The sequence below is a fragment of the Perkinsus marinus genome (genome assembly GCF_000006405.1).
Source record: "Perkinsus marinus ATCC 50983 genomic scaffold scf_1104296941592, whole genome shotgun sequence".
In the NCBI taxonomy this organism is placed as follows: Eukaryota; Perkinsozoa; order Perkinsida; family Perkinsidae; genus Perkinsus; species Perkinsus marinus.
In genome coordinates, this window is record NW_003212465.1 from 31,529 (window position 1) to 46,692 (window position 15,164).

Here is a 15,164-nt window from a genome sequence, read left to right on the forward strand (position 1 = left end):
AGGTGATGATGCTGACGACGGCCCGGCCTCGAAACGGAGGAACACCTCGAGCACCGACCTGCCAGTTCAGAAGATCCATTCTCATTGGCTCCAGAGGGAACTAGTAGGTCCATACCATTCCTCTTTGTATTCACTTACCTTTGGCAGGGCAAGCGCGTTAAGGATAGCTCTGAGGTCATCACTGTAGAGAAGTCTATTCTCGATGTCTTGAGGCTGCCCGACTCGCAGAGTGTTGAGAACAAACTCGTACAAATCTTCAAATACAAGCACTTCGATTTCTGCAAGATCCTTGTGAATAACAGAATCAAGATATGGTATTGCACCAAGATCAACCAAGCACAGACTCCTGGTAGGATGAGGGAGGCGCCTTGCTCGTGAGGCAGGGTACATGTTGTTGTTGTCATTTTCAGAGGAGCGCAAGTCGCTGGAGAAGGAGATGGAGGAGGACCCAGCTGCGGCTGAGGTCCTTGAGGAATGGAAGATCGCTCATCATCATGAGGACTATAAGAAGCTTGGTGATGCTCTTGATGGTGAAGGAGGAGAAGGAGGAGGCAATAGGAGGAAGCAGCTCAGGTGAGTTGGCCTTATTCGGGCGTATTCTGAGATGTGTATTAGGTCGGAGGCAAGGAAGCTGAAGGAGGGGGAGGAGGAAGCAGCGTCGTCTCTGGGTCATCAGGAGGATGGTGATGTGGAGATGGCCGAGGCTGGGGAGACTCGGGAGGCGGCTAAGATGCCTAATCCATCTAAGTTGGTTGATCTCGACTCGCTACAGCTGCCTGGTGGAGCAAGGTACTGTGGGAGGAATGATTATGGTGCTGATTATATAGGTCTCGGGTTCGATCCCTGGGAGGTGTGTTTTTTAATATTCCCGCAGGTTTATGAGTAACCAATCATTCGAGCCTGCGAAGAATACTGATGTATTCACATCGAGCCATAAGGGATATGAGGAGGTCGTGGTACAGGCTCCTCCCAAGGCTAAGGTCAAGCAGGAGTCTCTCATTAAAGTAGTATATGTTATATATGCATAGCAGTGGTAATGATGATGATGGTGCAGGTTAAAGAGGCTCTACCCGAGTGGGCTTGTCCAGCCTTCAAGCACTTCGAGAGGCTTAATGCTGTGCAGTCAAAGGTAAGGATGACCTTGTGCTAGTAGCTGATGAGTGCCCCCTTTGTTATCTGGTATCGCTCGTTGGTTTCAGGTCTTCCCTGTAGCTTATAATGAGTTTGAAGAGAATCTTCTTATGTGTGCTCCCACAGGAGCAGGAAAGACCAATGTGGCCATGCTTACTATTATGAACGTATTGAGATCGGCTCTGTTAGTATTGTTATTGCTTTTGATAGGTCCTGAAGCAGTATCGTACTGAAGATGGCTTTGATACGAGCGCTTTCAAGATGGTATATATCGCGCCGATGAAGGCCCTTGTGCAGGTATCGAACCTGGGACCTTTCGCTTATTGTCTTGGGAATTTACCGCGTTGCTATTTAGGAAGTGGTGCAATCGTTCTCATTGCGCTTGGGCGACCTCGGCCTTGTTGTGAAGGAGCTCTCAGGAGATCAGTCCCTTAGCCGTGAACAGATCGAGCAGACGAACATAATCGTCACCACCCCTGAGAAGTGGGATGTTGTCACTCGTAAGGCTGGCGAGAGCCGAGGCTTCACCGCCTTAGTCAAGCTCATTATCATCGATGAGGTGAGCGTCCTGGTTCATACGAGAGGAAGCATCCTCGACCTCCTGTTTAGATTCATCTGCTTCATGACAATCGGGGCCCTGTACTGGAGGCCATCGTGGCTCGTACTTTGCGGCAAATAGAGCAGACTCAGGAGCATGTTAGGCTGGTCGGTCTGTCGGCCACATTGCCCAATTATAAGGATGTGGCATTGTTCTTGAGAGTGAACTTGAACCGTGGCCTCTTCTACTTTGGTCAAGACTACCGTCCTGTGCCCTTGGATCAGACCTATGTTGGAGTTAGCTCTAAGAAGGCTATAAAGCGGGCTAATGTGATGAATGAGGTTCTCTTCGAGAAGGTTGAGGCTGATGCTGGGAAGAATCAGATTATTATATTCGTGCACTCTCGGAAAGACACTCTTAAGACGGCTCGCGAGCTGAGGGATATGGCTATGGAGAAGGAGATGCTTGGGAAATTCTTACCGGAAAGCGGCGCCTCTAGACAGATTATCGAAAACGAAATTGAAAATACGATAAAGTCGCCAGATTTGGGTGATCTGTTGAAGTATGGTTTCGGTATACATCACGCTGGTATGGCGAGAGTCGATCGAACTACTGTAGAGGATCTGTTCGCCGATGGCCACATACAAGTGCTGGTGTCTACTCTTACCTTGGCATGGGGCGTTAACTTACCGGCTCATACGGTCATTATTAAGGGCACGCAGGTGTATAGTCCAGAGAAGGGTGATTGGGTAGAGCTGAGCCCGATGGATATGATGCAGATGATGGGTCGTGCTGGTCGGCCTCAATATGATACTACTGGCCATGGTAGGGGGTCGGTTGCGTCGTTTTACACTTTTGGAATGTCGGTTTGGTTTCCCTGCGTTATAGGCATTTATATACGATTCGGGGTAGAGGTGTAGAAAAGGCTATATTTGCCGAAATTTTGTCAACGTGTGTAGTTGTTAGCCATTAACGTAAAATACAATAATAGTAAAATACGCGCGCTTTTTACTGCAATTTTGATCCGTCGATAAGTGAAATATAACATTCTGTTTTCAGGTATCGTAATTACGAACCGTTCAGAGCTGCAGTACTATCTCTCCTTGAACAATACACAGCTCCCGATCGAGTCCCAGATGTTGTCAGCCTTACCTGATATGATCAACGCTGAGATGGCACTGGGGACTATAGCCTCTAGGGATGATGCAGTGCGTTGGTTGGGGTATACATATCTTCATGTGAGGATGATGAAGGCACCTCAACTATATGGTGTACCTATGGGAGACGAGGAAGGGAATCCTAGAGATGACCCTAGGCTTATACAGGTGGGAAAGCAATCGCTGTTGATGGTTGAATTGCGTGACGCGCGGTATATGATGTATACTTTATTTTCTGTATGAACTTACTGATCTAGTTGAATGAATATTCTACTTATCATTATCTTGTTAATTTGATGTGTTATGGAAAAAATAGATATAGTTTGAATGTAGTTTTTCTTATGTACATATGTAGATCAACTGGCAAACATTATTATGATATAATTCCTTCGTCAAGATTATAGAAATTAGTAGAGTAAAAAGTGTATAATAATATTTGCGTACTTTAAATTGGAGTTTACTACTGAGTCCGCATGGGCAGTTGGATCAATTTCAGCACCGAGTGAATCTGTGCCATGCGGCTATGACTATGTTGGATAAGAATGGTCTGGTGAAGTACGACAAGAGAACAGGGCAATGCCACATTACAGCTCTAGGACGAGTTGCTGCGCACTACTACATCAAGTGAGACTATGTTGTGTATTTTCATGTTGTGGGAATTTTTCCATAGGTATCCTTCTATGGCTGTATATAATCAGCACTTGAAGCCGCGTATGTCTGACATAGAATTGCTCCGCTTGTTCTCTCTGAGTTCGGAGTTCAAGTATATACCTGTGAGGGAAGAAGAGAAGGTCGAGCTGAGCAAGTTGGTCGAAAAGGTATCTTTAGGTTGACTTGGTAAGATTCAGAGTATGTCCGATAGGTGCCTATTCCAGTGAAGGGTGGTGCTGAGGAGACTGGTTCTAAGATCAACGTCCTTTTGCAAGCATACATCTCGAGGTTGCCTCTTGATGGTTTCGCCTTACAAGCTGATATGGTGTAAGTGCGCGGAGTGGCGGCGCTTAATTTCGATGTGATTTGTGCATGCGTGCAGATATGTGGAGCAGTCGGCTGGTCGTATCTTCCGAGCGTTGTTCGAGATAGCCCTTCGTAGGGGGTGGGCTGACCTGGCAAAGAAGGCCTTGCTTTGGAGTAAAGTGGTGGAGAAGAGATTCTGGAGCGTACAAACGCCTTTGAGGCATTTCAAGGAGATTCCGGAGGTACTCGTAGTGGACCTATTGTGTATCTTATTGATTGAACCTCAGGATATTTTGCGCAAAATTGAGAAGAAGGATATTCGTTTCGAGCAGTACTATGACTACAAGCCGCATGAGATTGGTGAACTTCTGAGAGCGCCAAAACTAGGTAGTAAAATTACAGGTCGTGGGGATAGAACTGGGAACCTCTCGCATGGTAAAAGCGTATTATACCATCGTCGTGTCCAGGCAAGCATATATACAAGTACGTCCATCAATTCCCCAAGTTGGACCTAGCCGCCTACGTACAGCCGATAACTCGTAGCTGTCTATTGGTCGAGCTTACCTTGACTCCGGACTTCCAGTTCGATCCGAAGGTAATACAATTAATCAGTGTGGGAAAATATACGTGTTGGTGACAATATGGAAATTCTGAGGAAATTTTTTGGAATTTTTTTTGGAAATTCTCAATGGTTTCTGTACACTCCTACCGCAGCTCGGATTTCAACGGTTAGTGAGGAAAGTTCTGAGCTCAGCTGAGGGAAGGGAATATATATTATTCCAACACTGGGGTGAATGGTGACAATCGAATTCATGCATAGGTACATTCCTCCACAGAGCCTTTCTGGATTTTCGTGGAGGACACACAACAGGAGACGATACTCTACTATGAGCTGTTCGTGTTGAGGCAATCTCAAGCCGACCAGGAGCATACGCTCACCTTTACAGTGCCTATTACGGATCCTATGCCCCCACACTACTTCATCAGATGCGTATCGGACAGGTAGCATGAGGCGCACAGAGAAGGATATGCGTATTATATTGTATTTAGGTGGATTGGGGCGGAGTCTTTGTTGCCGGTGAACTTCCGTCGGTTGATATTGCCGGAACGGAATCCACCGGAAACAGAACTACTTGATTTGATGCCGTTGCCTATCACTGCATTGAAGTGGCCTAAGGCTGAGCAAGTGTTCTATGGCGCGAGTAGGGGGAGGAGTGGTATGGAATATGAATTTTCATTTTTGTTGTCTCTGTCAGCTGGCAAGTTGAATCCGATACAGACACAGACTTTCACTCAAATGTTCCAAAGTGATGACAACACGTTGCTGTGCGCCCCGGCTAACTCGGGTAAACTGCAGTGTGCTGAGTTTGCTATATTGAGAATGCTCAAGGAATATGAGGTAATGGAGGCGAAGCGAAGCGGTTTTTGTTTGCCATTTTCCTTTATCAGATCAAACGGTGTGTTTATATGTGTCCATTCGAGCGGCTTGCCGAGTTGAGGTTGACCGAGTGGCAGAAGAAGTTCGGCGTGGATGGATTGGGATGTGTCGTGACTAAGCTTACTGGTACGTGGGGCCTAGATCTCTGGTGCTTGTGATGAAGGTTATTGTGGTAGGGGAGGCCTCGCAGGATCTCAAGCTACTAGATTCATCACATATTGTGATTACAACACCTGAACATTGGGATATGATATCGAGGAGATGGAGAACTAGGAAGCCGGTCCAGCAGGTAGTAGGGATATGGGCCTGGTTTGTATCTTGCATGTGGGAACCTAGGATATGCGTGTTGGTGTAGGTGTCTCTGTTCATTGCTGATGATTTGCATTTACTCAACCATCCGAGAATCGGCGCCACTATGGAGGCTTGTGTATCGAGAATGAGGTATGCATGTGGAGTTGCTCTCGGGGGAATATTGCCATACCGCTCGCCAGGTACATCACCTCAAATCTGTCGGCTCAAGCTTCGGAGAGCGGTGAGGCCTTTAAGCCATGCAGGATTATCGGGTTAGCGGCATCGATTTCGGTATTATGGGTATTCTTTTCTCTGACGGTATATCCTGAGGCTGCCATGGACGAGGTCCCGGGTTCAAATCCTTGTTACTGTATTTTATGCGTGTTCAGAATGCCAATGATCTCGGTGGCTGGATGGGAGCTCCAGTGTCCTCGCAATTCAACTTCCCCACCAAGATCCGCGCTGTGCCAGTTAAGGTCATCATCCACGGCTATGATATCTACAGTCGCAACGCTAGGATGGCTGCTATGACCAGACCTACGTGATAATGGCGGAGCGAAGCGATTCATGTATGGCATTTTTATGTGTAGTTACAACCTTATCAAGGCTAACTCTCCCTCTCAACCCGTGGTGGTATTTGTCGGTGATCGTCGGCAGAGCCGTATGGTGGCGGCTGACCTCATGCTTCAAGCTACTGCTGATAACAGTCCCGATAGGTGGGCTGGGGCTACACCGTGGGAGTATCTTTTACATGCGTGCAGATTCCGTCATTTGTCTGAGACTGCGATGAAGGAGCACATTGAAGGGTTATCGAAGGAGTATGGTTGGAGGACTCGAGAGCGGGGTCTGGTCACATCGTTGATGCATGGTATTGGATACATGCATGAGGGGCTGAGCAACAAGGAGAGAGATGGTCTAATGGAACTGTTCGAGAGCGGTGCGGTTCAGGTAGACATCGAAAGGTCCCGGGTTCGATTCCCGCTTGTGACGTTTTTGTTCAGATCATGGTAGTGACGGTAGATCTTGCGTGGGGTCTATTGCCGCAGACTCATAATGCAGGGTGTAGGATGGTGGTGGTTATGGACACTGTTAAATACGATGCAAGGTGAGGACGGATAGGTCGTGAGTTCGATCCCGGCGATGTGAATTTTATTCAGACAACGACGTTATGTGGACTATGATGTAGCCGACGTGGTAGAGATGATGTCCATTGCTGGTCGACCGGGTATTGATGATCATGCAACGTAATCCTATCGGGAGCAGCGGAGCGAAGCCATTATCATGCTGGATTTTCAGATGCGCTCTACTCTGTCCCACTACTAAGAAGGATTATTATAAGAAGTTCATATACGAGCCCATGCCCGTCGAGTCACAGTTGGATCAGAAGTTGACGGATCATCTTAATGCTGAGGTAGGTTCTGGAGGATTGGGTCTTGCTGAGCTCATATAAAATTACTGAAAAAATGCATCCGCCGGGACTGGAACATGCGGTCAATAACGGCATGATGGGATTTTGGTTAGGTTGTGTCGGGCACGATTGAGAACAAACAGGATGCAGTTGATTGGCTCACCTGGACCTTCTTCTACAGGAGGATCACTCGTAATCCGAATTACTACTCATTACAGGTAAGATGATTTTGGCGGAGCGAAGCGATTTTTAATTACCATTTTAGGGTGTATCACCTCAAGAGATCTCCGACTTCTTATCGGAGATTATAGAGTCAACATCAGACGCGCTCGCCCAGACAGGGTGCATTGAGATTGGCGAGGATGAGATCACCCTGAGCAGCACCAATCTTGGCATGGTCGCAGCGTAGGTTTGGGGGTTAATCGCTGGGGCTTCACAAGTGTTGAACTCCGTTTTGAAATTTGATGGGTTTGGCATGTCGGTTGTGCTCACCGTTGGTGTGGTATAGGTCTCCGGGTCGAATCCCAGGCTTGGTATTTTTTAATGCAAAAATTATGTACCGCATGGGTATTTTATTATTCACTGACTATACCCAGCTATCTCGCTGTGTTAAAATTCTTCCTGGGAGAAAAAATAACGCACGCACACACGCTCGAAATGGTCGCTGCCCGCTCCGTAGTGATGTCCCAATGGTTCGCCGTTATGTAGGTATTATTACACTCGTCCATCGACCATCGAGATCTTTTCCCGGAATATTACACGCACGAGTAAACGTCGTGCTCTGGTTGAAGCCCTTTGCGGTGCTAGTGAGTTCGAGTCGATTCCAGTGCGACCTGGTGAAGAGGGAACACTGAGGGCCTTGGCTGAACGGCTGAAGGTAAGGAGTGTTTTCGTTATTGATGTTATGGTATCTGAACTGTGTGTGATGCAAGGTACCAGTTGAGACCAGCAAGCTGAAGCAGGGTGATCCTGCAGTGAAGTGTGCTATTCTCTTACACGCCCATCTCGCGAGGCAAAGACTCCCAGGGTCTGACCTTGCGGCGGACCAACGTACGGTGCTGCTCAACTCTACCAGGCTTATACAGGCTATGGTTGATGTGGTTGCTAGTCACGAATGGTGAGTATTCATTACGGGGATGGTGGTTTAGCGCGCGCCCGAGTGATCGATATTGTTTAGGTACCGAGTGGCACTTCGTGCGATGGAGTTATCGCAGATGGTTGTACAGGCGATGGGCCCTGACACCAGTCTGTTGATGCAGTTACCGTATATTAATCAGGACATGGTCGAGGAGGCGAAAAAGATGGGGGTAGGGAAGGCGGAGCGACGCGCATGAAGCAGCGGAATTACGGTATGTGTATTAGGTTGAGGATGTCCTTGATATTTTGGATTTGGACGATGATAAACGCAATAAACTATTCCGGGATCTGTCGGAGTCGCAAGTTGCCGAAGTGGCCCAAGCCTGTAATCAGTTCCCGAGTATCAATATGGAATATAAAATCAACAAATCTAAGGATGGGAAGACTGTTACGGTACGTTGTCGTGAATTCTCATGCTTCCTTTCACTGTGTTTTCCAGATCCCTGTGGTGCTGGAACGTGATGGAGATCTAGGAGTGATTGATAAAACTGCTGGGTTCGTACCGGTATATGCTAAGTAGGGCGGTGGTTAGATGTAGTAGTATGATGATGATGGTGATGGTGTTGATAGGTATTACCCTGGAGAAAAGGAGGAGTCGTGGTGGCTAGTGGCTGGTATGAAGGATAGTTTAGTGGCTATCAGGCGTGTTACTATCAATAAGGCTCAAGTGAAGGCGAAGTTGCAGTTCAGGTTGCCCGAGAAACCTGGGAAGTACAACTATACATTGTAATATTAGGATGCTGGGTGGCGAGATGTGATGATGATGATGATGTAGGTGTTTGATGAGCGATAGCTTTATGGGGGCAGACCACGAGTATGAGATCGAAGTCACTGTATGAGGAGAGGTAGTCTATACTCTTTATTAACCGATGGCTCAAGTACGTTTACATAGTAAATGATAATGTGTTGTGTTCGGGAGCTGCTGTATGCGGCGCTATGGTTGTTGTTGTTGTTCCTGATATGAGTACCATGGACCAGAACGGTGGGCTGATCGCCTCGGCTCCACCAGCTAAGAGGCAAGCTTATCCGATACCGGGAGGGAATGGTCATGAAACTACATTGGCGACACCTGAGGAAAGGCTCAAACACATACAGAATGCCCAGATGAAGGTTCTCAGTAATAAGAGGAATTTTGTGGCGCGCGGTCATGGCTGGTGAGTTTTCAGGTGATCGTGATACGTATGTTGGTATGCAGTGGAACCCAGTTAATGATACACCATTGGGTATTGGTACTCAGCCGGATAGCTACTGTCCTGAGTTGGATCAGTATGGTGACGATGCTGCTATGAATGCGGCTCGGTTCCTGCCGAAGAACGTCAGAAACAGAATCGTTAAGTATCTTGAAGGTAGTATTGATGATGAGCAATTTCGTGGCGCGTGACGGAATTTGGGAGTGGTGACTGAGTCACTGGTCAGAGGTGTGGTGACCCGAAGGCCTCGTGCGCGTTGCACTCAGCGGCGAGGTCTCAGGGTAATATTTGAGGTAGAAGTAGAGAAGGAGTGGTATAGAATATTATTTCAGATGGAACACTCCGCCCTGGCGAGCTAGATTTGAAGTGCGTTGTAGTGATGCAGTCCCTTTCGCCGGAGCTTCTACTGAAGGTTATGGACCATTTAGATGCTGATCGGTAAGGGAATAGTTTAGGGGGGAGGGCGGAGCTATAGGCTCCATTTTAGGCTTGCTATTGTGATATGATTACCTTCATTGAATTGGTCGGTAGATGTATATTTCAGGGCATTTTTCCTAAACGCTCACTCGAAGGCTGGGTTCATCATATCGACCTGTGATAAGGCTAAGAGGGGGGAGTTGGATGTTCGTGGCTTTGGAGCGATCGACCCTTGGCGAGGCCACATGCGGGATCTCTGTATTAGACGCCCTTTGGGGGTGGACCTGTTGTCTGAGGACGATTGGATTGCTAGGAAGGGTAGTGGAATGGGAAATCGATCAGGTGATCGATTTGGTATTAGGTGAGACTCTATCACTTCAAATCATACAGAGGATTCCAGCGGCGATACGTCATAAGGGCCAAGTGTCACCTAATAATATCGTCATTGACGACTTGAGCATGCGTATGACGATTGGGCAGCTGAAGGCTATGCTGGAGGATAAGGCTCAGGGGTGGAAGCCTGGTGTGATGAAGCTCATTGTGAGGGAGACTGGTGTACTCAAGTAAGTTTTAATAAATGGGTGAATTATTCCGATCCTCCAATCGTTGATGTTGGAGGCTGATCCACAAAATGATGGTTTGTACTCTCCAGCATCTGGCATGCTGCCAGGAGGTGAACGAGGTGTGGTATTCGAGTTAAACGTGTTTGGAGCGTTGATATGTCATGTCTATGGCGGTAGTGATGTTTACTTTGTCGTTTATCTCAGTGATAACAGTAAGACTATAGCCTATTACAATCTATCCTCTGGAGATCGTATACGCCTGAAACTGAAGAAACGTGGTGGCATACGTATTAATAAATGTAATCGAGTTAAGGAGACCAAGAAGAGTCACGCTGAGGAGGGGGATGATGATGATGATCAAGTCGAGGAGAAGAAGGAAACTATACAGAACGACGTACAACAACAACAACAAGCCAATGGAGTTATGGCACCATCGCCACCACCGCCTCCGAGTGAGTAGTTGGCCCAGTAAGTTATCGATTATCTGGGCGCACGCTACTTGCATAGAGGCTAATATGGTGTAGATCGATACTTGTGTATTTTTTCTTTCTCGGTACTGGGGATAGACGTGGGTGAGTTGAGTTAATTCAATGAGGAGCGGTATTATACTTGAGGGAGTAGCGTTTCAGTGTCTTTTGGACTTGCCTAATGGGACGTCCGACTCGGAGAGGTGTAGAGGAAGTGTTGACCGGTATGGCCAAGTCGACTGCCTATAGGTAGGCCGTAGAGAGGGTCATCACCAGTTGTGTCCAATACGGGTATGCTCATGTTAGGGCAGGAGCTTGGTGTCAAAGAATTATGATGGTCTAGTTAATACGTTGTTGAGCACTATATGATTTCTATGGTACTGCTATTACATGCATGTAGGCCATACATGCACGCGATAGTTGTATTATACCTTGTTGTTCCAACAGGGAAGTGCTAAGTTGTCGTGGGCGGGGTTCGAATCCGGGTGAGATGAATCGTATCATACGATTCGTATGTCCGCTCAGTGCGTTTAAGGGTTGTGAATAGTGGGGTCTCTGCAATCGATTGAGTGACGATGATGATAATGGTATAACTGAGGTGTAGCCTGTCAACGACGGCTTCAACCTATGTGAGACTAACATAAACACTTGATCGCTGAGTGACACTCTTCAAGACTGCCTCTTACCACTGTTACTCTGGGCATTTTCGCAATGCTGATGATGATGGGTCTCGCCGAATTCAGGGTAGAAGTTGTAGACTGAGGCTTTAGCAATAGACTCAGCAGTAGACGAGTAACGTGAGTAGACAATATGAAGGCCTATAGGCTCCTCCCCTGCTCCAGCTCCTTCCCGTCTCAACCACTTGAATTGATATCTACTGTTTTAACATGCTCTACTGTTTAACACAGGTTCTGTCGATTCCGAATGGTTGTTGCTTTCAAGTTTATACAAACCACACTGTCAGGATTTTTCGACATAATGAATTTCAATCGAATATCCAACAAGGTGACGGTCCAATACATAGCAGATCCGTACACTATGTTGATTAACTATAAGAGGAGTTTCAAGTTCCTCAAGTTGTTAAAGGAGAACAATGCTCCTGTATTGGTCATCGGTACGTCACTTAGCAACTATGTCAATGTGATGGTAGAAGCTCAGGTAACAAGAACCAAGGAGGGGTCAGCTGGAAGAACCATTTTGAAGGTCTTCAGTTCTCGAAAGGTAGCGGTGTTAGTTCATAAGTTACGATAAAGTTGGTATTAGCACGCATGGACATGTCGGTCATAGCAACAGCATCAGCCCACTACCACCTCATAATGTGCCTAGATCCCGTGCTTTACATCAAAGCCCTACATGTAGTTAATTCCACAGAATCGATGAATACAGAGCTTCGCTCCGCTGTCAGCAAATCAATGTTCCCGTCATGATGGTGGCGACGAATCGAGAGCTTAGCGAACATCCTGAGATCCTCGAGTCATGTGACTATCTTCTACCCTGCCCTACTGCGAGAACTGACTTCATGCTGCGGGACATTGTCGCATCACAGGTTAGTATAAGTTCTGATATCAATAATATCAATGCATCATTAGGTGATGAAGGAGACGAAGCCTGACTTGTCCATACCACTGACTAAGCCCGAGGAGCCCACCGAGGATGTCGGTAGCTCAGTGAAGATCCCGACCGCTGAGACCACTAGTGTGCCGAGCGAATGGTCATGAATCTTCATGAATATCGCGTTTCTGTCATATATTGGTGTTGGTTCGTCAAGTGCCGTTGTAATGATGTTGTAACTCGAATGATTACGTGTTACGATAGTCAATGACACATGGAATGCCGAACTCATATCCCTATACATTTCGTAAACATGAGGGAACAACACGCGACTAACAGAAAAAGAATACTTAGCTCGCCATGGATTCGGGACATTAGCTTTACGCTTAGCACGAACGTTTAATACTCGTTGTTCCTAGTGATGAGCTCACTGATTCGGGGAAGGAGTGGTTGGTATCAAGATTAAATGTCCCGCACTTCACGAAATCTTCCCTCATTTCGAAGCGAACCATTGAGGTGTTGGGGATCCGCTTGGATACATCAGAATTCGGCTACCCTTAAATGTGCATATCAAATGAACACGACTGAATGCGATACCGTCATGACTTCAACTCGCAGCAATAGAATATGGGGAAAGGATGGTATTAATTCATTTGACACCCTTAACTTCGTCGAATAGTTGATCGAGAAATTGAAGCATAAATTGATGCCTCTCCTCAGCCATCTCCCCGCCCGTCCGCGTCTTCATACTCTCCTTTAGTTGGAGCAACTTCTCGTAGAAGTGGGCAACTGCTGACCGACTCTTCTTCGCGTATCTGATCATGCCAAGGGATAGCAATAACATGAGACATGATTATCTAACAAAATACAGTATTGTATTGAAGTAACTGATAATATCAATAATACGCTATATTAAATTTTATGGAGATAATTATACAACTGATGGTACGTAGTAATTGATATCCAATGTCTATTCGACTATCCACCGTGTATGGATGGACGTATATTTCTTACTCAACTGCTGAAGGCTTCGTACTGTCGGGATTCTCCTCAAACTTTCGTCGCAACTTCATCTCCTCCTCCCCACCCTCACTAACAATAGGACGTCCATTGGCCCCCGAATACACCATGCATCTGAAGCGATGATCAGTGCCCTTCCTCCACTGTACCTTCCATTCTTACCGGCAAATGCCAATGGCCCCAATAGCATCTAATCTATCAGCATCCTGTACGATGGCTATGTAGGGGTCGACGGCTACTTCTTCACTAATACCATTCTTCAACTCGGCGGAGTAACTCATCTGAAGCACACATATAACAAATGCCGAACGACTTTGTATTAGCAGACTTGATGACACTCGGAGTCTTGAACGTGAACTCCTATACATTTTGTTAGCAAAAAACACTAAACGACTAACACGAATTGACGAGGAGTATACAAAGCAATGTAGACGACACAAGGGAACTCCCACGACATCATCACCATAGGATCGAGATATTAGACTACTATAATCAGCCGATCCACCTCACCTACTCTACGGGCCGCGATTATGAACTTGCTTTAGCTTTGAAAGATCTTCTACGTCACATCCCAGCGTAGCTGCTTACGTTATGGATTTTATCGATGATAAATTTGGCAGTCGGCTCAGACAAAGCCTCGGGTCCCGTTGTGAGTTCCCCCACAATTTCCCGGGCCCTGGCCTCCGTATCCTGGCAATACTTCCTATCAAATGTGTCATGCAGGTAAGCTATTGCCAATAGCAGATTGAGATCGGCATTTACAGCCATCTGAATATCATCGTTATGCAAACAACGTCATTTCACTGCGATTGACAACGCACCTCCTCCTTCTCCTTGCTATAGATCTCCTTAACAGTGGCTACGACCCTCTCAACATGAGCCATATCATGGGAGCCATCACAAGCAACCATCCACGAGGCCGCACGTCCTCTGATATTCCGGAGCTGCTCATCGGTGACTAACATCATCACCAAATGCAAACAATCCTATCGAAATGCTGTTCCAAATTGATAGCACTTGGAACCCAAAACGTAGGAAGCGAATAGGAAATCGTCTACTGCCCGGGTTGGGAATTCTGCCCGCCTCCCATTGGAATACCGTGTCGGGCCGCGAACATCCCGCCAAAGCCTTTCTTAGCTGCTCTGTCCATCTTAAATTTCGACATCCGCTTGGGCGCATCTTCATTTTTCTCCACCTTATTTTCTCCATGCTCAGCCACAGTACCGGTGAAGGCATCAGTAGTGGTGGTCGTTTCGGGCACCCGATCTGTGGTGTTGCTAGTCGTTGGCATTGCCTGAGCCCCTTGGTTTAGTTCCCTCTCGTCATAGTCGGGCTCATCATAAGAGGGAGTTTCCTCCATAACAGCTGCCCACCACTTAACCATCTCCTTCCGTTTTATCTCGATCTCCTTTTCTTCGACTGCTGCCGATGATGATGAGGAAGAGACCACTTGAGGGGCCTTGGAGGCTGGCGCCTTGCTATCGTCTAGCTTCTCCTCGATATCAACAATCTTATCACCATCCTCGTTGGTGACACTGACAAAGACGGCAATTATACAGCGGAACGCATTCGTTAGCAGATATAAATGACGTCGAGCATGGACGATAACCAACCCCCACGGTATTACTCCCCCTTTGGTAAGCTCTTCATCATCTCCAACAATTGCTTTAGTCGTTGTATCTGCTCCTCCTTACTACCAGTAGGACCAGCAGCAGTGGATGATGATGATGGCCGAGAAGAGAAGTATTGTTGTGGTGTCGTACCCGTATAGGTTGTAGGCATTCAATAGGATGATAACAACCTTCAATAATCTCAGTAGTGTCTTCGCTCTATGAACCATTTTTGGGATTGGCAGTCGATGCTCACAAAAAATACCTGAAGAAATGTACTTACTGGGGA

General features: G+C 46.9%; 5 protein-coding genes across 5 annotated transcripts in view; 2 read left to right on the forward strand and 3 right to left on the reverse strand.

The window, feature by feature from the left end:
* Pmar_PMAR001290 (U520, putative) overlaps window positions 1–8,913 on the forward strand; it is a gene marked incomplete at its 5' end in the record, with an annotated part of 9,050 nt that extends 137 nt beyond the window's left edge. Inside the window, 39 exons of the mRNA XM_002781772.1 lie at window positions 1–103; window positions 148–349; window positions 411–573; window positions 616–789; window positions 875–1,004; window positions 1,055–1,129; window positions 1,200–1,298; window positions 1,342–1,428; window positions 1,487–1,690; window positions 1,741–2,494; window positions 2,729–2,994; window positions 3,323–3,450; window positions 3,497–3,644; window positions 3,689–3,804; window positions 3,860–4,025; window positions 4,071–4,170; window positions 4,251–4,378; window positions 4,604–4,785; window positions 4,834–4,985; window positions 5,040–5,182; window positions 5,233–5,347; window positions 5,398–5,510; window positions 5,577–5,662; window positions 5,713–5,803; window positions 5,902–6,053; window positions 6,103–6,228; window positions 6,274–6,460; window positions 6,514–6,617; window positions 6,670–6,756; window positions 6,809–6,923; window positions 7,034–7,138; window positions 7,186–7,325; window positions 7,629–7,797; window positions 7,853–8,037; window positions 8,098–8,227; window positions 8,283–8,450; window positions 8,497–8,573; window positions 8,628–8,783; window positions 8,833–8,913. Of these exons, the coding sequence (XP_002781818.1) occupies window positions 1–103; window positions 148–349; window positions 411–573; window positions 616–789; window positions 875–1,004; window positions 1,055–1,129; window positions 1,200–1,298; window positions 1,342–1,428; window positions 1,487–1,690; window positions 1,741–2,494; window positions 2,729–2,994; window positions 3,323–3,450; window positions 3,497–3,644; window positions 3,689–3,804; window positions 3,860–4,025; window positions 4,071–4,170; window positions 4,251–4,378; window positions 4,604–4,785; window positions 4,834–4,985; window positions 5,040–5,182; window positions 5,233–5,347; window positions 5,398–5,510; window positions 5,577–5,662; window positions 5,713–5,803; window positions 5,902–6,053; window positions 6,103–6,228; window positions 6,274–6,460; window positions 6,514–6,617; window positions 6,670–6,756; window positions 6,809–6,923; window positions 7,034–7,138; window positions 7,186–7,325; window positions 7,629–7,797; window positions 7,853–8,037; window positions 8,098–8,227; window positions 8,283–8,450; window positions 8,497–8,573; window positions 8,628–8,783; window positions 8,833–8,896 (5,890 nt within the window). The 3' untranslated portion in view covers window positions 8,897–8,913. The remainder of the gene's footprint in view (window positions 104–147; window positions 350–410; window positions 574–615; window positions 790–874; window positions 1,005–1,054; window positions 1,130–1,199; window positions 1,299–1,341; window positions 1,429–1,486; window positions 1,691–1,740; window positions 2,495–2,728; window positions 2,995–3,322; window positions 3,451–3,496; window positions 3,645–3,688; window positions 3,805–3,859; window positions 4,026–4,070; window positions 4,171–4,250; window positions 4,379–4,603; window positions 4,786–4,833; window positions 4,986–5,039; window positions 5,183–5,232; window positions 5,348–5,397; window positions 5,511–5,576; window positions 5,663–5,712; window positions 5,804–5,901; window positions 6,054–6,102; window positions 6,229–6,273; window positions 6,461–6,513; window positions 6,618–6,669; window positions 6,757–6,808; window positions 6,924–7,033; window positions 7,139–7,185; window positions 7,326–7,628; window positions 7,798–7,852; window positions 8,038–8,097; window positions 8,228–8,282; window positions 8,451–8,496; window positions 8,574–8,627; window positions 8,784–8,832) is intronic.
* Window positions 8,914–9,017: 104 nt separating this feature from the next.
* Pmar_PMAR001291 (hypothetical protein) lies at window positions 9,018–12,412 on the forward strand (the record flags this gene model as incomplete). The annotated part of the gene is made up of 9 exons (XM_002781773.1): window positions 9,018–9,174; window positions 9,224–9,403; window positions 9,580–9,685; window positions 9,792–9,982; window positions 10,026–10,227; window positions 10,432–10,679; window positions 11,659–11,852; window positions 12,100–12,240; window positions 12,284–12,412. The coding sequence occupies 9 exons, from the start codon at window positions 9,018–9,020 to the stop codon at window positions 12,410–12,412; spliced, it is 1,548 nt and encodes a 515-aa protein (XP_002781819.1).
* A 482-nt stretch (window positions 12,413–12,894) lies between these two features.
* Pmar_PMAR001292 (conserved hypothetical protein) lies at window positions 12,895–13,546 on the reverse strand (the record flags this gene model as incomplete). The annotated part of the gene is made up of 3 exons (XM_002781774.1): window positions 12,895–13,060; window positions 13,302–13,379; window positions 13,428–13,546. 3 exons carry the CDS (start codon window positions 13,544–13,546, stop codon window positions 12,895–12,897), a joined length of 363 nt encoding a protein of 120 aa, XP_002781820.1.
* A 283-nt stretch (window positions 13,547–13,829) lies between these two features.
* On the reverse strand, window positions 13,830–14,230 carry Pmar_PMAR001293 (hypothetical protein; the record flags this gene model as incomplete). The annotated part of the gene is made up of 2 exons (XM_002781775.1): window positions 13,830–14,033; window positions 14,087–14,230. 2 exons carry the CDS (start codon window positions 14,228–14,230, stop codon window positions 13,830–13,832), a joined length of 348 nt encoding a protein of 115 aa, XP_002781821.1.
* An 89-nt stretch (window positions 14,231–14,319) lies between these two features.
* The window catches only part of Pmar_PMAR001294 (branched-chain amino acid aminotransferase, putative), a gene marked incomplete at both ends in the record, with an annotated part of 4,423 nt that continues 3,578 nt past the window's right edge, over window positions 14,320–15,164 (reverse strand). Inside the window, 3 exons of the mRNA XM_002781776.1 lie at window positions 14,320–14,800; window positions 14,893–14,958; window positions 15,029–15,140. Of these exons, the coding sequence (XP_002781822.1) occupies window positions 14,320–14,800; window positions 14,893–14,958; window positions 15,029–15,140 (659 nt within the window). The remainder of the gene's footprint in view (window positions 14,801–14,892; window positions 14,959–15,028; window positions 15,141–15,164) is intronic.